The sequence below is a fragment of the Protopterus annectens genome, chromosome 15.part0 (assembly GCF_019279795.1).
Source record: "Protopterus annectens isolate FY-2018-M chromosome 15.part0, PAN1.0, whole genome shotgun sequence".
Classification (NCBI taxonomy): Eukaryota; Metazoa; Chordata; order Ceratodontiformes; family Protopteridae; genus Protopterus; species Protopterus annectens.
The window spans coordinates 652,663,749-652,688,585 of record NC_056749.1 but is presented as its reverse complement, the minus strand read 5'-3'; the positions used below and the strand labels follow the sequence as shown (position 1 = coordinate 652,688,585).

The following is a 24,837-nucleotide window of genomic DNA, read 5'->3' as shown; positions in this document are numbered from 1 at the left end:
AACACTCTCAGGATACTGTTCCTTCAGAATAACTCCTACGCCATTTCTCCTCCCATCCACACCATGATAAAAGAATTTGAACCCACCTCCGATACACCTAACCTTACTCCCCTTCCATCTGGTCTCTTGTACACACAATATACCAACCTTCCTTCTGTCCATCATATCAGCTAGCTCTCTCTCTATACCAGTCATACTGCCAACATTGTTAATACACTACAAAATATCTTGTTGTCTTTGGCTCTGTTAGCACTATAATGATGTTTTTCTTCTTGTATTTTGACAAAATATGTAAACTAAAATTCAGAATACTGCAGAGCACAGCCAAAGCAATGATGAAAAGGGAGAGATCCCATATGTGACACTGGGACCTGAGTTTGTTTACTTGCCTGTGCTCTAGAGTCCAGCTTGGCAGAGAAATGCAATGACCAGTGGTTGGCTGTTTTTCACTTGCAAAATTGCAATAATCACCGAGTAGAATACAAGTGATTTGCAGCAGGCAATCCTTCCAATGAGAAGGCACTGGCAGACATTGACCTTGGATAGGTATATGTGAATCTGGTTTCTTTGCATAATAACTGTCAAGAAGAAGGAGAATCCATTGGGTGTGGTACATAAAGAAATTCTTCACCCATAGAGTGTGATGGCTCTACAGCTCTTTATCCCCATCATTACTTTTTGAGGGAAGAATGAGGCATTCAACAATGTATGGAATGGTGGGCCTCTGGGGTAAATGGTAATTAAAAGAAATTAGGTATCATATCTGGTTCGATTCTCAGCTAGAGCATCTTCTGCGTGGAGACATGTGTGAATGGGCACACCTTCTTTGAAGGTTGTGCGTCAGGCCTGGAAAGCCGGTATGTAAAAATCAACTGTCAATCATTAGCGGACCGGAGTTCCGCTGTGGCGACCCCTAACCAGGAAATGCCAAAAGACACACACACATGTAGTATGAATAAAATGGGATATATACTACATAAAATAAGCATGAAATATTTGAGAGATGTGATGAAAAATGGCACCTGCAATAAATTATGTTAGTTATACCTGTAGACAGACAAGTCAGCATAGCCACACAGTTTTGAAATATGTAAATATATATAATTGGATTAAAAAATCTTTATTATATCACTAAAATAAAAGAAAATAAAAGTAGCAACAATAAACATGTTTGTCTATAGTAAATTTACATTATTAATATAGGCACATTCTTATTAGGGATTAAAATCAGCACTACCGTTCAAAGTACAACTGATGCAACATTCAGTATTTCAGAGCAGCCCTATGCAGGTAGTTGAAAAGTGTATTTATTGAAAGTATTCACACCAGGGGTAAGGATGAGGAAGGTAAGTCAATGCTCATTAATCTTAATAGTTCAGGTGGTAGTCAAACATATATACACACCCCAAATAAATAAAAATAAAACCAAATAAAAATGCATGTTTTAGTTTGCCTTTCTGTTTTAATTCTTTGTAGTTTCACAACTGATATACTTACTTTTGCATTGTTTCGTGATGGGTTTTAGAAGTTCCACCCAAATCTAGATAATAATAGGAAAACATATTAGTGTTTATTACAATGTGTATTGCTATTATACAAATGTATTCTTATAAGCTCTAATTTAAAAAGAAAATAATTAATTGCTCATTAATAACGTGTATTTGTAACATTTCCATAGATTCGTAATATAGCAGCAACATCATCTGTCTTCATCAGTAGCTTCTGTAAAAGTTTTTTGCAAATAGTCTGTATTCATCAGCATAGTTTTATGTTCATACACTGTGCAGAACTGTCTTTCTTATGGTTTACTATTCAAAGCAATTCTTCATTAGTTCATTTTTTTCCTCACCATTGTAAAACTGAGTAATTAATATTCAGTTGTGACATGATGAAATACATTGAACCACATCATCTATGCTAATGTATTACAGATATGGGTGTTCTTACTTAATTTAAAATATATAATTGAAACAAAAGATGAGAATGTATTAATATACATGCAGTATTCCTATGCTTTTGGTATATAGAAAGATCAATAGGTTATTAAATTCAAATGACTTAATTCCAAAATGAAATTCTTTTAAAACTATGACATGTCTATTATCAGATCATAATGCTCTCCTGTTTAAGTTAACCTTTGAAAAAAAGCAAACATGCAACAGTGTCCATCCATCTGCAACCCCTTTCCCCATTTTGGCACATGGGGTCTGGATGTCAGTTCAACAGTGACAATCATCTAGAGCCAGTGTTTACACTGCAAGGTGGCTAGCCCTGCTATGGTTGTTCTTCCATGTCACACACACACACACACACACACACACACACACACACACACACACACACACACACACACACACACACACACACACACACCCATGACCAATCCACCTACTGTATTTGGAATATGGGAAGAAATCTGAGCACTAGAAGAAAACCCATGTAAACACAAGGAGTACATGCAGACTCACATAAGGCACACCAACCAAGAACCAAACATGAGAACCTTTTGTTGTAAGGCAACAACTCAATCCACTATGCTACTGTAACAAAAAAAGATTATAGTGTACATAACCAAATTAAAATAATTTAAACAATTTCTTTAAATGGAATTTTTTTTGGGGGGTGGGGTTATACCTGAAAAGGGTCCTCATACTAGAGCACCTACCTGGTTATCAAATGTGAAGTAACTTACTAACTGAAATGGTAACATAGGTAAGATGATTTTATGGGTCACTTTGAAGATAGATGGATTTTGATAACATGGTTCATACCCAAAAACTGGACAATGCAATAAAGAATTACTAGAGATCTAACAAAAAATTATTTTGCAAAGCTAGAAGAATATAAAGGAGATAACTTTTTATAGAAACAATAAATGTCCTAACTAAAAATATCAAAAGAGTTTAAATCATAAGATGAGAATAGTATTATGGTATCACTATGTGGTATATTAAATGCTCAGAAAATAACACAGACATATATGATATGGAAGATGTATTAGACATATTAAAAGAATTCAAAAATACTATCCAAACAGTTGATTGATAATGGACAAAGAAGATTTAGAGACATATTTTTTTTTAAACATTTGTTTACCGGGAAAGAGCCCATTTTTCAGCAGATGCCTAGGGAGAAATGCTCTAGATGCATGTCTTTTGGAATGTGGGAGGAAACTCATGCAAATGCAAGGAGGACATGCACACTCCATACAGAAGGCACCCTAGCTGAGGATCGAACCGGAGAACCTCTTGCTGTGAGGTGACAACGCTAACCCCTGCACCACTGCACTGCCTATCTTAGGCAAAGACATTGTAAATAGCTTTTCAAAATGTGCCTGCCACCGGAACTCACTTGCAAATTGCTCATGATATACTTGCTCACTGCCACTTCCTTGAAGAAACTAGTGCTCAACCCCCCACTAACCCTATCTCCCATTTCTATGTAGCCCTACTAACACCCAACCCTATAAAACTGTACAGCCTTACCAGAGCCCTAACTCTGACTCTAAATCTCTCAGTCAGTTCCCACCATAATTCCTCACTCCCTCATCCTAAACCCTCACCCTTCCTCCCTATCTCTAAAATCCTTGATCACTCCCTAAACCTAACCTCCCCACCTACTCCTTAAACCTTCCTGCTCCCTATTCCTAAAACCTCTCGCCTGCTTCCTAAACCTAGAATTCTTCTCCCACTCCCTAAACCTAAAATTCTACTCCTGCACCATTCTGTAGCTGCTTTCCTGACTCATACTTGAGTATGAACATGAGTGGCAGCCAGCATGAGCTACAAAACACTTGAGTCCCTGGCCAAACACCTGTAGTAAACCCTTTCAGAGCAATGTAAAATATTGTTAAAATCCATTGATAATCATGAAGCAAGGGAACAAAACAAAACAAAACAAACAAGTTAATGATGGTTTAATACTGCAACGTTATAAGTTATTCCCAGCTAAAGTAATACAACTATGACCTAATGTATAAAATAATGTCCAGGTTAAAATCAAGTCACTATTTCATTGAGATACTTATTAACAACTCCCATATTTAAACAGGGTAGGATGGCTAATGATTGTTCATCATACTGACCAATTACATTAAAACATTGACTATAAAATGTTTGTGTGAATATTTGCAGACAAACTAAAGATTTATTTACCAGTGTGTATGTAGGCAAACTCAGGATAAAATTAAAAGAATATTAACATCAGTTGACTATTCAAATGGTATTAATGAAGAAATGCCCATTATTGGGGGTGTGGCCAAGATGGAGAGCTGTTAGCTGCACTGAAACTTTGCTCTGCTTATTTTGATTTATTCTGACAGGATATTTTTTATCAAAAAATTTCATTTTATAGTACTTTTTTCACTAGAAGGATTAATATTTACTTAGTTATCTATAAGATTTTTTACAGAAAAATCTAGTTGGTGATTTTTCTGTTACTTTTTCTTGTTGGAACAATGTTTTGTTTCATTATTACAATGAGTCACTCAAAAGGAACTACAGAGGAATCTTTACTGAAGAAAGAACTGCAGTCTATACTAACTAGTATCCAAGACCTTGCATCATAAGTATATAAACTGGAGGTGAAAATGGAGAATTTTAAAGAAAAAAATAAGAAACACATGGAGTTATTAAATAAGGTGATTAAGCAACAGTCACAGCAAATAACAGCAATTGAAGAAGCAGTGAATGACATGGATGGGAGAGTGGCTGAAAATCAGAACCACACTGAATTTATTCTCAAGCAAAATTCTGAACTTATAGAAAAAAATAAAAGACCTGGAGAGTAAGTCAAGAAGAAATAATAAAATAATGTATGGAATACGAGAGAAGGAAGAAGGAAGCATGATTTTATTTTTTAATAACTTGCTTCCTAAGTCCCTAAACTTACCTGAAGCTCTCTCATTTGGAATTGAGAGAGCACATAGATCTCTCTCAAACACACCACTAAAAACTATTCACCTTTTCCTAGATCAATTATAGTTAAATTCATGTCAAGTCAAGATAAAGACTTAGTCCTGAAGACAGTCTGGGCTAACTCATCTATAAAAATAAGAGACGACTCCATAAAATTTGATAATGACTATTCCACTTTTGTTATGACTAAAAGAAAGGTGTGTGTTCCCTTTATAAAAAGCTTAAAGAAAATAAACATCAAATCACAGCTTGTGTTTCTGGCTAAAATAAAGATTTTCTTACCCGATGGACATAAGACATTTAACACTTTAAAAGAAGCAGTGGATTTTGTACAAACAAAATTCTAAACAAAACTGAAGATATGGATTGGGCACTTACAAGCTTAAAGAGGCAAGCCACAAGAAATGGATGGAATTTAAAAGAAAAACAATGTAGAAAAACTAGAGACAAATGACTGAACATATAATGGACAAGTTGTAAGTTCTTAGTATACTCTTGTTCTCATTAACTTCTAAATAAGAATATCATCTGAAACAGGGTAAATGTTTTTTATTTGTTCTCATAGACAATGTTTTAACACAGTTATTTCTTTAATATGATAAATCTATGGGTTACTGTTAAATAACATGATCAAAAGTTAGGGGGATAGTTCTTCTGGGGTTAATAGTAATATTCATTTTCATATACTAGTTTAAAATGCCTCATTAGTGTATAGTGTAATGAAATGGTATAGCATATCAGCTCTATACTAAAATAAGTAAATATTAGATATTTAAAGAAAGGTAAGTTCTGTACCATTGATACTTTAATAATGTTTAATATGTGTAGTGTGGACATTTTTCTTTCTTTTTCTTTTTCTCTTTCTCTTTCCTTTTTCCTAGTAAATATTTGGATGTTTAAATAATTATAAAGCTTGCATGGAACAGTAGACCTGTTTCCTTAAATGAGTTACTGTTAATTGTTTATGTAAAAATCAATTCAAAACAGCTTTCTATACTGCTGCAGCTCGCCAGATATGGTGGAAAGTATTTTACAGCTTTAAAAGTGAAATTAAAATAGTTTTTCCTACTCAAAGCATATTTAAGTGATTTTAAGCCTTAGGACAAGTCTCAAGCTGTTTTTCACTCACAGAAGCTTCACAATGACATTTTAGACTTGCTGTAAGCATCAGGAAGAACTTTTTAACCTTTGAACTTCTTGCTAAACAGGAAATACTTTCACAAGATTGCAGAGGCAGAAAAAAGGCTAAATTAAACATGGTAAATATTAAATATAACGTTTTACTGTAAGACGTTAATAAAAAAGATCATTAAGTTCTAAATGAAGCACTTAAAAAGCTTCTTTATTTTTTTTTGTAAAGAGAATGATGTAAATATATGTTTTAACAGTATAGGAATGCATGGTTGAATCTGCTTGAACTGCACTGTTTTTGCTGTGCTTTTTGTCTTATCAGTTAAGATTTGGTACTTTACATATGCAACTTGTTCTTTTAGAAGATTCACATAATGAAATAAGTTACATGATTTTAAAAATAGTAAGTTAATAAAGGAATTATTAAAATATGCATAGTAATTAATACATACAATAAAAAAGGAAACTGAGCTTCAACGTAATATAGGCTTGTATATACTGAAATTATACTGTGACATGTAAGTTATATAGTAGTCAATATTATACTATTCTATACCATTTGTGATTGTGACATACAAAAAATGTAGTTTTTAATTGTTGTTAATAATGCATTTTTAAATGTAATATTGAGTATGAAAATAAGCTTAAATAGATGTATTGGTAGGCAAATACAGTAATATACTTGATATAAGGAGACAAGATTATATATAAAAATTCTATATTTGTTTCCTAACATATTTAGTTAGAAGTATATTTTTTTCTTCATTCATTGTGATACTTTGTTTAGCTAGTGTTGATGCTTTTTATTTATGTTAAATGTTTAAATATTTAAATACATATTTATGATTGACAATACACTAGTGTTTAGTTTGACTTACACACAAATTAAATACATAATTGAGTATGACAAATAGTTGATTAGGCTAATTTGAATTATATAATGAATAAATTTTATATGTATAGATTATAAACAGGATGACATACATATATATTTTGAGTTTTGATAAGGCATAGCTAGACTTATGGTAATTTATGTTTGTTGTGGCCTGATTAATTAGTACTTTAATGTTTTATTTTTCTGTTTCACTTCATATGAGTAGTACTAGAGGTCAGGATACAACAGAAATATGAGAGAAAGCATTCTTAGCATTACATGTTTATGTTATAGGCTGAGGTTATCTCATTATTGTTTTGCATCATTATAAATACTAAGTTCCCTATGATTTTGGTTACAGATATTCTTGCTTTTACATAATTCAAAGGAGTAAAACCAGAGAATAGTATCATTAGACAAGGTGGGGTCTTGTCAACATAGTTTTGTGATGCCAATAAGACAATGTATTACTGACAAAGGGCAATTCACGACCTAGTAATTGTACATTATGATCAATTTAAACTTAAAAGTTGCATGTGTAACTAAAAACAGGTTTTGACAACATAGTAATGTAAAAGAAATAAGCCTGTATGTTCCATATTGGTGATACCAGAGATTCTAAAGGTGCTATATTATTCATTTATAGCTATAAAAGTCATAAAATATATTATTAGTGGGACTTTGCTAGTAATATATTCTTACCTAAGCATTTGGATTTTGTAAATATAGAATAATATTAATGTTATTTAACAAGAGCAGTTTTGCAGTTTTAAACATACTGAGCTATATAAGTACATATACTGAAGTAAAGTTAATATGTTTGAACTAACTAAAATTTGAGTTTACTATATATAATTTACAACTGATGGTTAGCATTGACAGAAGTAGTAGCAATAGGATAAGGCTGGACAGTTTATGGAAAGGCTGAAGAGGAGTTTGTATGATTACATCATCAAACTACAAATGTGTTATTTCATTATAGGGAGTATATTTGTTCTTAGTATTAATTATTTAGTTTTAGTCATTAGGTTCTTTTCCATGTCAAGACATATTATAAAGAGAAATGTTCTTACCTGTTTTATGTCTAATGTCATATTATTTTATAAAGTTGTGTCTAATATAAATGGCTGGTTATAAATGTATGTCATTGAACAGTTATGGTTTAAATAACCAAGTAAAAAATATGTGATCCATTGAAATATCTGAAACTCCATACATCAGATAGTCTTTTTGCATGAAAAGCATGTGCTATCCAAAGATGTAGATAAACTGTTTTTAAAAGGTTATTTTATTCTAGTTGGGTCTCACTTTAGAACAAAAAGAAGAGGCACACTTATATTATGGAAAAATCATTGAACATGCCAAAAGTGATTGATTCCTATTCAGATAAGAATGAGGTGTTACGTTTGGTGGTAATAGAAACTGGAAAAAAAGTAGTATACATTAATTAACTCTTACTGGATTTCTGGAATTGGAGTGAAAGTTTCTAAAAAGTATTTAGATATTATAACTTTTTATATGAAGAGTGAAGTAATTATAGCAGGAGATTTTAATTGTGTATTATCAGAGAATGACACTACTACTAATAGAAAACTCAGATTAATATCAGTTGAAAAACACTTTCATTACTTCATTAATACAATGAATTTGAGAAACATTCTCTTAATTATACAATTACTCTTTTAGATTTAGTATTCAAACCAATAAGAGAAGGTGTTTTTGTTTCTAATGACTTATACTCTAAAATTGAAGCTGTATTAATTATTTCCTGTCCATTGCCTGACCACAGTGCAATCAACTTTAATCTCACATTGATATCTAATAACCTCATATTATGTAAAGGACTTCCTGCACATATACTAAAAATTAAGGGTTTTAAAGACTGGTTTATTAATGAAATTAAGACCTTTTTAGAGTTAAACAACAATGGAGAAGTTACCAAGATTAATTCTTTGGGATTCTCTGAAAGCATTTATAATGGCCAAAAATTAAAAACTGGTATGCATGTAAAAGAATGGAATGGGATAGGAATTGAAAGAAATACTAACTAGATATTTTAAAGTCAAAAATTAAACCAAATGATCATTCTAATAATTTAGAATTAAAACTCTTAAATCATAAATATGTTATAAGCTCTCTATAAACCTTGATAAACTAAAATTGCAATCGTATTCAGTAAATCCTAAAAGCTTAAATAGATTAGTCATTAGACTGAAGAAAATGAACAAAATTAAATCATATTATGGAGATTTCATATAAACATGGAAACAAAAATAAAACACTCACTGATCTAGTAGATATATTAGATTGTTTTAGGGGTCATTATGAGCAAGTAAATAATAATAATAGTAATTGGATACATAGTAATATTCTTGTGACCTATAGGCTAACTAAAGAACAAAAAAATATTATTGGTAAACCTTTGTCACTTATGGAAATCAAATATCAAATCAAACATTTTAAAATCAATAAAGCTCCAGGTTTAGATGGACTTATTCCTGAACATTACAAATTATTACCAGAAAATATATTAAAGATTTTGTTGAAAGAATTTAAAGATATTAAATATATGTTAAGTGTACCTCCATCTTGGAGATTTTCACTTGTTTCACCAATATTAAACTAGGATACAGACCCTAAATTTTGTTCTTTGTATCATCCTATTCACTTTTAAATATAGATTATAAAATGTTTATGTCAATACTGGGAAAGAGATTAAATAGCATTTTTTGCTGAAGTTATTAACAATGATCAAACAAGCTTTATATTAAACAGAAGGGTATATGATAATATTATTAGGCTTAGCACCTTGATAGATTTTGCCAGCAAAAAAAAAGAACAGTTAATTATAATTTTAGATTTGCATAAAGTGTTTGATTCTGTAAACTAGAATTATTTGTTTAAAGTTCTTGAACAGTATAATTTTTCTGTAGAGTTTATTTAATATAATCAAAATGTTATATAACAATGCATCTGAATTTGTTAAAATACTGTCTTTGCTGTATAATCATTTAGAATTCTAAAGGTAAAAACAAGGGTGTCCACTTTCTCCAGTTTTCTTTGGTCTATGTATTGAACCATTCGCAAATCATTTTGGATCCAATAAAAATATAAAAGGTTTTTCAATACATGAGATTAATTCTTCAAAAATATAATTTGCAAATGATATATTATTAACTATTGGTGATATTGATTCATCATTGCAATATATAATTAAACCCATAGAATGTTTTGAAGATATTCCTAGGTTGAAATTTAATCATAATAAAACCAATGTTTTGGTAGTTAATGAAGATCTAAATCCTGATCTAAAGAAGTATAGTAATTTTAATTGGTATACTAATCAAATTAAATATTTGGGAGTTACTATAACTTCAAGTAGTAAAGAATTAACAATAGTAAATTATACAACTATAGCTAATAATATTATACAACTAATTTCAACTTGGAATTAACTATTTTTTTCTATGAAAGAAAGGCTTATGCTAATGAAAATGATAATATTACCAAAAAATTTGTTTTATATTCAGTCTTTAATCTTATCTCACAATAAACGTTTTTTTTTAAATAAATTCAATGTTACTTAAACTTAATAGTCCCCTAATAAACTTAAGATTTAATTAGAATGACATATAAAAAGCTGGGAAAATTGTGGTATTAGCTTCCCTAATTTTGATCTGTATATAAAAGCAGCTAATATTCAAAATATAGCTCAATGGTTAAATAATTCATATAAATCAAAATGGAAATTAATCCAAGAAAAAATATTACTAAGTAATAATACATTAGTGGTGGATATGCATGTGCAAATTATATATAATACATTTTATTGGATATTAAAAGATTATTGTTTGAGTAATGAAAATAAATGCTTCTCTGTCCCTTAGATTGATTATATTTTATCAACATTTAAGAGATATCTAAATAATAATTATAAAATTAAAAAAACTTGTTTTCTTATTATTTCCCATAGCATTCACTACTGATTAACAACTCATAATCTAAGAAAAATGCTAGAATTCAAAGATAGTAGTTAAATATTTTGGCACCAGTTCATCAGTGGCAATAAAAAAAAGCATTCAGCAGAATATTTATTAGCCAGATATAATTTAAAACAGAATAATTGAATAAGTCTGCACAGCTGTAAATATGTTGTAAATGATAAATTAATAGTATCTTTAGATTCCCTTGCAAAGAATGTCTTGCAAATATTAGAATAGTAATATAAGTAAGGATAAGTCATAGTTATCAAACATTTATAGGATGTCAAGAATGCATTGTTCCTTTGTAGAAATAAAATATTGGGATTAATCTGCAAGAATTAATAATGATGAGTTTTCTGATGAAAGTAAGACATTATTACTAAAAGCTATAAACAAAGTATCTTCTTCAGTGTACTGAAAGTTATTAACTTGGAAATAATTGCATAGATATTTTATAACTCCTCCTAAGGTTGCAATAATAAATAAAATATCTATTGTTATTTGTTGGACGTGGTGATAATATAGAAGCAGACTGGCTACATATGATTCTAGAATGTAAAATAATATCACCGTTTTAGAAGGAATTTAAACATTTTTCACAAGTGTTGTGATCAGATAACTATATAATAACACATTCATTGCTATTATACAACGACCCCCCCATTAATATTGTAAAACATGCACACTGATTGGTCAGCGTGTACATTGTAAATCAGAGTTATACTAATGGAAAAAGGTCTGGTCGCCCAGACTTTTTCCATTAGTATAACTCTTTTTTTAAAGCAATGGAGAATGCAAGATCTCCGTTGCTTTTTACACATTGTCTCGCTATGTTAAATGAGTTTAACATAGCATGACAGCTTTAAAAAAGTAACGGAAATCTTCCTATCTCTGTTGCTTTTTTTAAAGGTGTCTCGCTATGTTAAATTGGTTTAACATAGCGAGACAGCTTTAAAAAAAGCAACGGAGTTCTTGCTTTCTCCGTTGCTTTTGCCCACAGCTCTGATGTACTGCATAAGCATACGCATGCGCAGTACATCAGAACTGCCACAGAATACCAGACAGCTGCGGAAGGGCAGCAAGGAGGCATTATACAATGCTATTATTTAAGAAAAGTATTTTTTTTTCTTAATTAATATCATTGTATAATAGCAATAACCCACTTTTGGGTGTGGTTAATGCTGGATTTACCCACGGCTGTCTTTGTTTGGCCACTCGGGCTTCACCCTCGTGACCAAACTACACCAACTGTGGGTAAATCCAGAATTACCCACAACCAGGTGTGGGTTATTGCTATATTGTATAAGGCTCTAGTTCCAGAAGTTATTCCAAGGACACAAGTGTCTCTTTTATAGTCAATTTCAGAGATTGCAAGGAAAATTATTACATTAAATCGAAAATGAAAAAATATATTCTTTTCTAAATTTATAACTTTAGCAAAAAGTGTATGCAAACAAAAGAATTGTTTACCATTAAGATGGCACCTAATACCATACATTAGTATATTGCATGGCAAAAGTAACGATTTACTTGAAAAATACTAATGACATTCTTCTCTTTCGGCTGTTCTCGTTAGGGGTCACCACAGCGGATCATCTGTTTCCATTTTTTCCTGTCCTCTGCATATTGCTCTGTCACGCTAACCACCTGCATGTCCTCTCTCAGCACATCCATAAACCTTATCTTAGGCCTTCCTCTTTTCCTCTTACCTGGCAGCTCCATCCTTAGCATCCTTTCCCCACTATACCCATCTTCCCTCCTCAGTACATGTCCAAACCAATGCAATCTCACCTCTCTGACTTTGTCTCCAAACCATCCAACCTGAGCTTACCTCTAATATACTGATTCCTAATCCTTTCCACCCTTGTCACACCCAGTGCAAATCTTAAAATCTTTAAATCTGCCACTTCCAGCTCTGACTCCTGCCTTTTTGTCAATGCCACCGTCTCCAACCCATACAACATAGCTGGTCTCACTACACTCTTGCAGACCTTCCCTTTCACTCTTACTGGTACACGTCTGTCACATATCACTCCTGACACTCTTCTCCACCTATTCCACCCTGCCTGTACTCTCTTCTTCACCTCTCTTCCACACTCACCATTACTCTGAACTGTTGATCCCAAGTATTTAAACTCATCCACCTTCGCCAACTCAACTCCCTGCATTCTCACCATTCCTCTATCCTCCCTCTCATTCTCACACACATATTCTGTCTTAGTTCTGCTGACCTTCATTCCTTCATTTCTAGAGCCTATCTCCACCTCTCCAGGGTCTCCTCAGCCTGGTCCCTACTCTCACTGCAGATCACAATGTCATCTACAAACATCATAGTCCATGGGGCCTCCTGTCTGATCTTGTCTGTCACCCTGTCCATTACTATTGCAAATAAGAAAGGGCTCAGAGCTGATCCTTGATGTAATCCCACTTCCATTCTATCCTTTATCACCTTTACCTGCTGCACATCTTTCCCAGCTCAGTCCCTCTGTCTAGCCAATCAGTACAGGTCCTTTTCTCCCTCTTTAGTGTCCAATCTCTCATATAACTCTCCATATGCCTTATCCTTAGCCTTTGCCACCTCTCTCTTTGCCATGCTCCTCATCTCCTTATACTCCTGTCTACTTTCTTTATTTCTCTGACAATCCCACTTCTTCTTCGCCAGCCTCTTCCTTTGTATACTCTCCTGTACTTCCTCATTCCACCACCAGGTCTCCTTGTCCTCCTTCGTCTGTCCAGATGTCACACCAAGCACCTTTCTAGCTGTCTCCCTTACCATATTTGCTGTAGTTACCCAGCTATTCGGTAACTCTTCACTGCCCCCCCAGTGCAGGTTTTAACTCTTCCCTGAACTCCACCTTACAATCACCCTTTTTCAACTTCCATTATTTGATCCTTGGCACTGCTCTCACACTTGTCCTCCTCTTCTTGATCACCAACATCATCCTACAGACCACAATTCTATGCTGCCTAACTATACTTTCCCCTGTTACCACTTTACAGTCTCCAATCTCCTTCAGACTGGCCCTCCTGCATAGGATATAATCCACCTGTGTGCATCTTCCTCCACTCTTGTACATCACCCTATGCTCCTTCCTCTTCTTAAAATATTCACTACAGCCATGTCTATCCTTTTCATAAAATCCACTACCATCTGACCTCCTGCATTCCTCTCATTAACACCATACCTGCCCATCACTTCCTCATCCCCTTTGTTCCCTTCACTAACATGCCCATTGAAATCCACTCCAATCACCAGTCTCTCACCCTTGGGCACACTCACCACCACTTCATCCAGCTCACTCCAAAATTTTTCTTTCTCATCCATTGCACACCCAACTTGCAGAGCATATGCACTAACAACATTCATCATTACACCATAAATTTCCAGCTTCATAAACATCACTCTATCTGATACTCTTTTCACCTCCAAAACACTCTTGGCATACTGTTCCTTCAGGATAACCCCTACCCCATTTCTCCTCCCATTCACACCATGATAGAACAATTTGAACCCACCTCCTATACACCTGGCCTGACTCCCCTTCCATCTGGTCTCTTGCACACACAATATATCAACCTTCCTTCTCTCCATCATATCAGCTAGCTCTCTCCCTATACCAGTCATACTGCCTACCCTCACTACTACACTCCTAACCTTCTTCCTCTCTTTCTGCTCTCAGGCATTTCCCCCTCTTCTTCTCCTTTGGCCGACAGTAGCCCAATTTCCACCAGCACCCTGTTGGCTTACAGTACTGGTGGCTGTCGTTGTTAACCCGGGCCTCAACCGATTCAGTATGGAAATCTGTATTCTTGTCCGCATATATTATTTGGCAGAGGTTTTACACCGGATGCCCTTCCTGATGTAACCCTTCCCATTTATCTGGGCTTGGGACCAGCACGAAGAAATGCACTGGCTTGTGTATCCCCAGTGGCTACTAATGATATTTGTATTACTTTTTAACAAAAACCTTAATATGGATGATTGTAAATAGTTTTTTTATTTGTTATGTATGAATAATGTTTGCTTTGATATAGTGTGACTGCTGATAAAAATTGAATACTTTTTTTAGCAAAAGAAATGCCTATTATTATTTCTGTTATAAGACATAGGAAAAGCCCTTTGACACTAACTTGGAATGAATTCATTATAGTACTAGCAAAATTACTTTCCCTAACATATTTATTAATTTACTAAGTTACTGTATACAAACAACAAAGCATATTATGATTGGAATGTTTTTATCAAGTATAATAGGTACCAGTAAGGATATTAAAGAATGATATAAATTATGACTTATGCTATTTACCCTTGCAATGGAGCCTTTGACTAAGTCATTGAGAGAAAATATACAAACAAAAGGCATCAAATCATACCTCTCAACTGTCCAGATTTTCACAGATGTTTAGTACCTCATAAAATGTGTGGATTTTATGACAGATCCTTGAATAATGATGTCAATAAATAATTACAAGCATTTGAGTTTCAGACTTTATATCCCTCAGAAAATGCATGCTAATGAAAAAAAACTCATTATTCTAATAACGTTCTAGGTTTATAAGAGCAATATTTAAAGTCTGCCCCTGGTTTTGGGCCTTTGTGCCCCATTATGTTTGGCTTTGTCTAGAATCTTGTGCTTAGTTGTTAAGAGGTATGCATGGAATTAAATGAAAACTATGAATGTAAAATGTTGCTATTTCTGCGTGACATTCTGTTAACTCTTACAAACATACAAAATGATTTAGACATGTTCAACATTTACTTATAATAAAGCAATGACGAAACCCAAAACCAGTGAGTGCATTCCAACAGCAGACCCAAACAAATGTCCAAGCAAAACCATAACTAGTTACAGGCAGAAAGGCAAGGCTCAGCAGTTGTAAAATCTACAGGTTTTATTAAAAGTTAGTGCTTTCGCAGTGTTCACCACCGCTTCATCAGACAAAAAACGTAAAGCAAATGAACTTCTTTTATATTAAACTTTAGTATCAATTAACACAACAATGCAGCATCCTAATTGAACCACAAGTCATGTACTTTAAATCAACAGCATCTAAAAACAGCACATAAAAGAAATAGTAAGTGAAAGCACAAAAAAGCACAAAAATGCAGTGTAATACATTCATGTACTTCTCCTTGCCTTTAAAACTGGTTTTAGAGGTACATGGTCATGCAGACCCATTCCCCTATGCGCTCCTACCTTAAATTCCAAGTAATTCTGCATTTTCTGTCATGTTTATTAAGTCCCCCCCTCACACTCTCAATCACAACTTGTAAAACTTGAATGTACTGCCATTTGTTAGTGTGTGTTTTGACAAAGCACTACAATCATTCCCTCTTCTTGTACAATACAAATCCTGCACTCCCTGTTTCAATCTTTGATTAGTTTTACCTATATAAAATTTGAAACACAAGACACAGTGTGCTGCATAAATAACATTCTGTGTATTGCAGTCTGCTGAAACCCTAAGTTTCCATAAGTAGCCTGTCTCTGGATGCTTGAAATACATGAACTAATCAATATAGTCACAATTTGCACATTCCTGGCACTTCCGTGTACCCCATTGCCTTTCCCCTAAATCATGATATAATCTAGGATAACATAAACGTTGTTTAAGGCTCTTTCTGTTTTTATACACAAAACTTCACCGCTGGCCTAACAGCTCTTTTAACTTCTCATCAGTGTGTAGAATATGCCAATTACATCTGACCACTTCCCTAATCTTATTCACCTTTGATGTATACGTGATAACCATGGGCATCTTTGCAGAACTGCCTTTAGTGTACTTAACTGTATCCTTTCTTGTGAAAAATATGGCTTAGCCCTCCCCCCTCTTTCCTCATATGTTTTACTGTATGCCTTGCAGTTTCCACATGTCCATATCCTGTACCCATAAAATCATCCTGTAGGCAGCCTAGTCCCTCATGAAAGTCCCTGTCATTACAGGATGGATGTGAGGTCCTCATAGCCTGTCCCTTAATAATATTACTAAGAACGTGTTGTTGATGCATGCTTCCCCTGTTCAAATATGTGGGATGATGACATTTACTTATAATAATTGAAAACATGTCAAGGTTAAAATTAAAATGTAATAATAATAAAAATAAATGTATGATAAACTATAAGCAGGATTATAGTTTGAATGTATAGAACAAATCTGACTAGAAAGGTAATTGTCAAATGGAATATTTAGGAATTAATATTAGAGAAAAAATTAGAAGTAATAACTCAAGTGAACTCTGAAAGGATTATAGAAAATCAAATTATTACAAAATGGAACAAAATATTTTTTTCTGAGTGTAGCCACATCTTAATAAAATGATTTTTCTTCCTAAGATTTTATATGTTATTCAAACTACAGGCTTGTCTCTCCATACATTTCAAATAAACCAAGAATGAATGCTACTAACAGTTTTGTGGTATCCCAGCAAACCTTGGAAAGCTTGTAAAATCATATCAGTGCATGGGCCACAGGTAGGGGGCAGGGCCCCCCAGATATAAAACTTTCATAGTAGTTTCTAATATTAAAACATACACTGAATTGCCATTGTTTATAAATACAAAAAATCTACATCAAAGTCTTTCTAATGGCAGCAAAACTATAATAGCAAAGCAAAGCAGAACCTTGAACTGATAAACAATACTTTTTTCTTAATAATGTGAAATTGCTTTCAGCATAATACATTTTTTATTTAAATCTAATTATAAAAACAATATAGATATAAATAATATTTAAAAACTGTATAATCATATTACAATGATTCAGGAAAAAAATGGCTCAATAATGTATCTACTTTATATTACAACATAATTAATAAAGACTACTAATAAAGGTATCACAATAAAAATATTTTTTAAATATTTGAAAGTATGAAGATCATCCTCTTGGGAAGGAAATGGGTGCATCTGGGATATCATTTAAATATGAAGGATAAATAGTTATCTGAAGATTTATTTAACTATTTATTTACCCATTGTTGGCCAAATTAGTCTCAATAGGCTAGTGACCTGAGGTGGTTTTATACTACTAAGGGAAATTTAGTCATGGCATCGGAGAACTTTTCCTAGTCTTTTTGAAAGGTGTGGGACCTCAGTTTAATGTCTCATATGAAGGAGGAAAAATTACTTATGTTAAGATCAGTAATTAACACAATATCCTCTTCAGTTTGGAAAATATAAACTTGCAAGGTAATACATAGCCATTTTATGCACCAGATAAAATAGCTAAAGTAAGCAAACATAATAATTATTCTTGCTGGAGATGTAAACAGACACTGAAGACTGACTGCTATCATATTTTTGCAGACTGCCAAAAATAAAATATTGCTGAGGAAAATTAAACCCTTTTGCCAGGTTCTATAGACATATGCGCTGATTCTTTCAAAAAAGCCTAATTCTACATAATGTTACAGTTAATATTAAAGTTACTACATATATTAAAAATAGACAGTATTCAGTCTTGTTGTGTGTATTAACTTTGCAAGAAAAATAACAACAAATTGGATAAAAAGCTGTAAGCCAAAGTTAGTAGCTTTCTCTCCATGATTAAGAATGCCCATGATAAAGAAGTAGTGACATTAATTTCAAAATATGTCCATCAAGCAGCACATTTTAATTCTGGCCAAGATTGTCATCACTTTTGGATGGGCTTAACAGTGTTATCTCACTAAATGAGTAATAGTTAATATTTAATGTGGCATTTATTTATCATGATCATAATATAAGAATAAATTAATTCTGTTTAAAGGTTATTTAAAGGGGTAACATTTTGTAAATAGTATAAAAATGTATTAGTTAGATAATGTAAGCATTTTACTTCAAAATATAGGTTAAAATGATTGATCCTTTTACTGGAATGAAAGTGTTCAGTCTTTCCATTAAAATGTGTATTGACTGTCCCTTTATTTCTTGATTTGTTTTGTGTTGTTTAATGTTTTTCAACTGTTGTTGTTGGTTTATTTCTGAAAGTGGTTGACTGCCTTTTGATTAGTTTGAATTGTGAACCCAACTGCACGTACAATATTTGATAAAACTTCTACTGACTTTTGTAATATGAATTGTGCTCTTCTAAACTAATAAAATATATTTAAAAAGAAACATATTATCTAGCAGTTTATTGTAGAAGAATAAGGTTTTGTACTGCTAATTAACTTCATCCTGTAGTCCTGGGTTGGAGTCCATGAATTTTCATTTGCCATACCTCTCAACCTCTTGGAGCAAGAAATATGGACAAACCCATAAATAATGAGAGGACAAAGGGCCACAATTGTGGACAATTTTTAAATATTGCTCTTACAAATGTAGAAAATACCAGGTTTTATATTAGCATGACTTTTCTGAAGGGTGTGAAGTCTGAAGCTCGAATGCCTCATTATTTTCTGACTTCAATCCTGAGTGCTTTGCCAATGATTTGCCAGAAAAACAAAATTTTATGAAGAAGAGGACAGAAATATGAGACAAGAACCTGGACATTCTATGAAAATCTGTACATTTGAGAGGTATGTGTTTCACTTATAGCAAGTCAGTTAACAAGAAATCTCTTCTCACTCAATCTAAAAACATGTACTAATGCTAACAGAGCTTATCTGGTGAACACATAAAAAATAAAAATCCACACAAATTCTGAACAATGATGCCAAGTCCACGAAACAAATGCTGTGTAATAAATTGCACAGTTTGCTTAGATTGATGTTTAGATATTCTGGTGTTAAGAATGGAATGTCACCTGGAGAGTACATTTCTTGAAAAAGATACCAGATAGTTCAGTTACAAGGTAATCTAGCTTTGAGAAGGTACAATTTGTGATACAAAAACTATCAAATGGTGTGGCCTTCCCCATCCTCTATGGTCAAAATATTAAGAATAAACACAGAGCAAAAATAACAACAGATTACTGTTTTTATAATTTAATATATATAAAGCACTTTGTCTGTTCAGAATCTTCACAAATCCTTATCTGTTTAAAAACTTTCATTTGACTCTGTAGTGCTTTCTTAGGCTATTTTGTCCCACCCTCCCTCTCCGTTGGTGTTTTGCTCTTATACTTGGTGGCTTTGCAGTTGCCCGCCCCTACTGTGACACACCTCCCAGTCTAGTGTCATTAGCTCATTCTTCTTAATACAGAGAGAACATTTGATAAGGCCTTCTGTTCCTCCTTTTTCCCTTTTCAAAAAGTAAAACAAAACTTTTTTTTTCTTTTTCGCCTGAACCTTCTTGTGTTCTGACTGTCCTTCTCAAACATATTGGAAATATACAGTATATTTCAGAGAATTTGTTATAACTGTATTTGCTATAACTGATTTAAGTATTTTTTACTGGCTTTTTGAATATTTACTGCTTAGCGACTGCATCTTAGCCTGTTTATATAGCTCTGCATTCTATTTAAACTGTTTTTGTGTTGATTAACTGTTTTGCACTCTTAAAAAGTTATTTGTTGCTTAATTTTACCTGTAGGCTAACACACTCAAGTGTGCTAGCCGCTTAAAAGCATTTATAGCATTTACTGTCTGTTTTTTCTTTGTCTCTGTAAAAAAAACAAAAAAAAAAAAAAAAAATCTCTTGTTTTCCCACCTTACTGAACTAGAGTAGTCCAGTTTTAGAGTTGCTGATCCCTGGGCTTTGTTTTTAGTTCCTGTTACTGATCCATTGCCTTATTAGGAAGGAGGGAAGTTTCTTTGCTTACCAGTGGGAGTGGGAAGCACTGAGCAGCCTTTTTGTCCGAATTGGTGAAGTTTCAGCCAGAAACTAGTAGTCCATTGGTCATTTTGGGCCAATTCCTAGCTCCTTTCAGCCCCCTGCTATAAAACACGCTAAACACGCATTTTCCAGCTTGTACCAACTCAGCACAGATCCTCGTGGTGGCCTGCAGAGTGATCCAAGCAGCAGAGAGCTAAAAGAGTGACTTTCTACCAGATATAAGTATTTTTTGTGGCTTTCCCACTGTTATTAAGCTAGCGACTGCATTTTGCCTGTTTTACTGCTACTTTAAGTGATTTCTGCATTTTACACTGTTTATTGCACTTTAAGTTACTAATTGTTGCAAATTGTTTCTGTAGGCTACACACTAAAGTGCGCTAGCCGATTTACAGCATTTATAGCATTTACTGTCTGTTTTTTCCTTATCTCTGTAATAAAACAAAAAATCTCTTGTTTTCCCGCCTTACTGAACTAGAGTAGTCCAGTTTCAGAGTTGCTGATCCCTGGGCTTTGTTTTTAGTTCCTGTTACTGATCCATTGCCTTATTAGGAAGGAGGGAAGTTTCTTTGCTTACCAGTGGGAGTGGGACGCACTGAGCGGCCTTTTTGTCAGATTTGGTGAAGTTTCAGCCAGAAACTAGTAGTCCATTGGTCATTTTGGGCCAATTCCTAGCTCCCTTCAGCCCCCTGCTATAAAACACGCTAAACGCGCGTTAGCGCGGAGTTGCCACTGTTGCACACAAGAGCAGCAGCGGTTAAACTATTCGGGCCATCTAAATTCCACTCTTCAAATTTTCCCTTAGAACTACCTTCCTCGAGCTGTACTGCTGATCTAACCAGCATATCCTATAACTGAAAAGTTCATCTCTACTTGATTCCCAAGTAGACTATTCTCTATCTGTAAAGCCTAGCACTTACTCCTACAGTACTTGCACCTTGATAAAGCACTCTTATTATAGATAGTACCCCACCAGCCTAAAACCCACTTCCCCCGGAGTCCTTTGAAAGTCTCTTTATCTACTACTTCTAGTATGTCGAGGGATCAGTTGCTAGTGTCCTCTCCAGCTCAACCGGTGAACCTGGGAATATTGAGGCAATGTTACAATTGCCTCATGTACACAGACAATCCTCTCCTTCTCCCACAAAACACAAATACATGCGAGAGATGCAACTATACGGCCAAACTGGAGGCTGAGCTCTCTCAACATAGGACTAGCAAGACCAGACAGGAGGAGAAGGTAAACACACACAATACATACCCAGTCACACATGGTACCATCACAACTTCAAATCATACACATACTCACACAAAGACATACTCGGAGGCTCTGATCAAAAATTTACCAAAACAGCAGAGGCCACCAAAGCAGACACCCAAACAACTACCACCTCACGACCCAACACATGCAACACATAGACCACACAGTCAGAGTGTCAAACAGTCACAGCCCTTAAGGCCAAACAAAATGCCAGGCACACTTGTCATTGGTGATTCCATAGTCAGACACACTGACGTCCCGCTCACCAGACTGAGTAAGGAGAAGGTCACAGTAAGCTGCCTGTCGGGCGCTAGAATCCGCCACATAACGCAAGCACTCAGGTCTCTCAACAGCAGGTACAAGTACGACTCAGTCATTGTCCACGCTGGTGTCAACGACCTGAGACGTACCTCCTTGGACTACATGAAAAGGGACATCGAGGAGCTCTCTGATTATGTAGCCCAGGCAGGTATGACCCTGACCTTGAGCAGTATCCTACCTTCACCTAGAATGATGCCACAATACAGTGATAAGATGATCAGCTTTAATAATTGGCTTAAATTCTGGTGTCCTTCAAAGGGATCCAATGTCTGTCTGCCTGGGATGACATGCTGGACAAGCCACGCTGCTTCATAGGGACGGCTTGCACCTGTCACCCTGGGCTTCCAGATATTGGCAAAGGCTCTTGCCACCCCATAGTACCTTTTTAGGCAAGGCTCAAATTCTAAACCTACCACCCTAGAACACCAAAAGGAAAAAAAACTAAGGGTAATGCTGCTCAATGCCAGAAGTCTCAATCTCAAGATGCACGCACTCGAGGCCCTTCTCAATATGGAGAACATCGATGTCTGTGCTGTGACAGAAACCTGGTTCAAGGCTCCTGAGAGCACCCCAGCACTAACAGGTTTCACCTCATATCATGCGTTCCGGCCCCAAAATCCGGACAACACCAAGAAAGGAGGGGTGTCCATATTCATAAAGGACACCCACACCTCAAGGTTGGTGGCAATGCACAATGCATCGGAGACCATCCAGGTGCAATTAACCATAGGCAAGACTGCTCTGCAATTTGTAGCATGTTACAGGCCACCCTCTCAAACTCAGGAACCTCACATGGCCTTCCTGAAAACATTGGAGGGATAAATGTATCTCCAAACACCATCATACTAGGTGACTTCAACTACCCTAATATAGACTGGGAACACTACTCAAGCCCGAACACTCTAACCCAAAGATTCCTGGAGTTCATAAACTCAAATGCCATGGAACAACTAGTCACCATCCCCACAAGAGGAGAAAACATACTTGATCTCATCATCACGAACATGGGATCAAAATGTTCAACACCGAAGTATACCCCTCACTGGTGAGATCAGATCATAAACTAATCTCGCTGGAGGTCCTCATCCCGCCCCCACCTCAAACAAAAAGACCACAGTGAAAAACTTCTCAAAAGCCGATTTCACACTTCTAAAAACTAGTGTGGTCTCCTTTAAGGCCCCTGAGCCAGTGGTAAACATTACTCAAACCGCTGAATCACTTAGAAATGCCTTCTACCAGCACCTACAGGACTGCATGGATCAGGCAATCCCAAACAAAACTAAGACTCTCTGTACCAAAGGCAAGCGTCCAGTCTGGTGGACCCCAGCCATAAACAAGCTCTACAACAAAAGGAGGAAGCTACTACAAGATAGAGCAAAATCCTTGAAAGGTAAGACACCTTTGATCATTATAAGTAAAAACTAAGAGCTCTCATAAAATCATCCAAGGCAAATTTTGAGAGAAAAATCGCCAAGGACTCTAAAGACAATCATAAGGCCTTCTTTAGCTATGTTAGAAACCTAGGAGGAAACTCCCAGATATGCTCAGAATTAGTTCAAAATGATGTGAAAATTACTGAACCTACACACATTGCTAACATACTGGCTGACAGGTTCAGTGCAAACTTCTCCCCCAAAAGCAGAGATATCTATTCCAGAGGACTGTAGCCCCGCAAACACGTCCAATGCTCAGGTGAGAACTGCGCTCACTAAGGCAAAAACACAGCATCCATGGGACCGGATGGTGTCCCCGGCTGTGTGCTTCATGAACTCAACGAGGAATTAAACCCACAGTTAGGACAGCTGTTTAATCTTAGCCTCACCTCAGGATACATACCCAAGGAGTGGCGCGGCGACTGTGGTCCCACTTCATAAGGGTGGTGCCTCCACAGACCCTGGAAATTACCGCCCCATTAGCTTGACAAGCCTTATCTGCAAAGCCATGGAGAGGATCATAATGGAACTCATAAATAAAGACATAGGGAACTTGCAGACTTTGGATCCAACCCAGTTTGGCTTTGTCAAAGGCAGATCCTGCCTCTTAAACTTGGTTGACTTTTTCGAGACAGTCACCAAGGCCATTGATGAGGAAAGGCAGTCCATACAGCCTACCTCGACCTGGCAAAGGCCTTCGACACAATACCCCACTCAGGTATCATCGAAAAACTCATCAGCTTGAATGTAAACCCATACATCACAAGATGGGTTGCAAACTGGCTAAGTGACAGAACCCACAGGGTCAGAGTTGCTGGAGCCATGTCAGACTCAAAGCCTGTCACAAGTGGTGTCCCACAGGGCTCAGTCCTAGGTCCACTCTTGTTCGGCATCTACTTTTCTGAAGTACAAGCAAACACAGGAGGGTTATGGCTGACAAAGTTTGCAGATGACTGCAAACTGGGCGCCATAGTCGAAAACACATCTGACACAGATATCCTCCAGAAGGGCCTCACAGAAGCGGATAACTGGTGCCAGAGCCATGGCCTGAAGTTAAACGCCAAAAAATGCATAGTCATACCCTTCGGGAAAAACAAGGTTACCCCTAGCTACCATATAGGTGGCAATCCACTGAGCACAGAAAAAGTCATCAGGGATCTGGGGACCCAAGTTGACAGTAGCCTTCGTTTGACACTCATGTTGCTAAAGTAGTTAGGAAAACCTTC

General features: G+C 35.2%; 1 protein-coding gene across 1 annotated transcript in view; it reads right to left on the bottom strand.

The window, feature by feature from the left end:
- FRMD7 (FERM domain containing 7) overlaps positions 1–24,837 on the bottom strand; it is a 762,912-nt gene that overhangs the window by 302,198 nt on the left and 435,877 nt on the right. Inside the window, exon 4 of the mRNA XM_044057495.1 lies at positions 1,498–1,540. Coding sequence (XP_043913430.1) covers positions 1,498–1,540 — 43 coding nt within the window. The remainder of the gene's footprint in view (positions 1–1,497; positions 1,541–24,837) is intronic.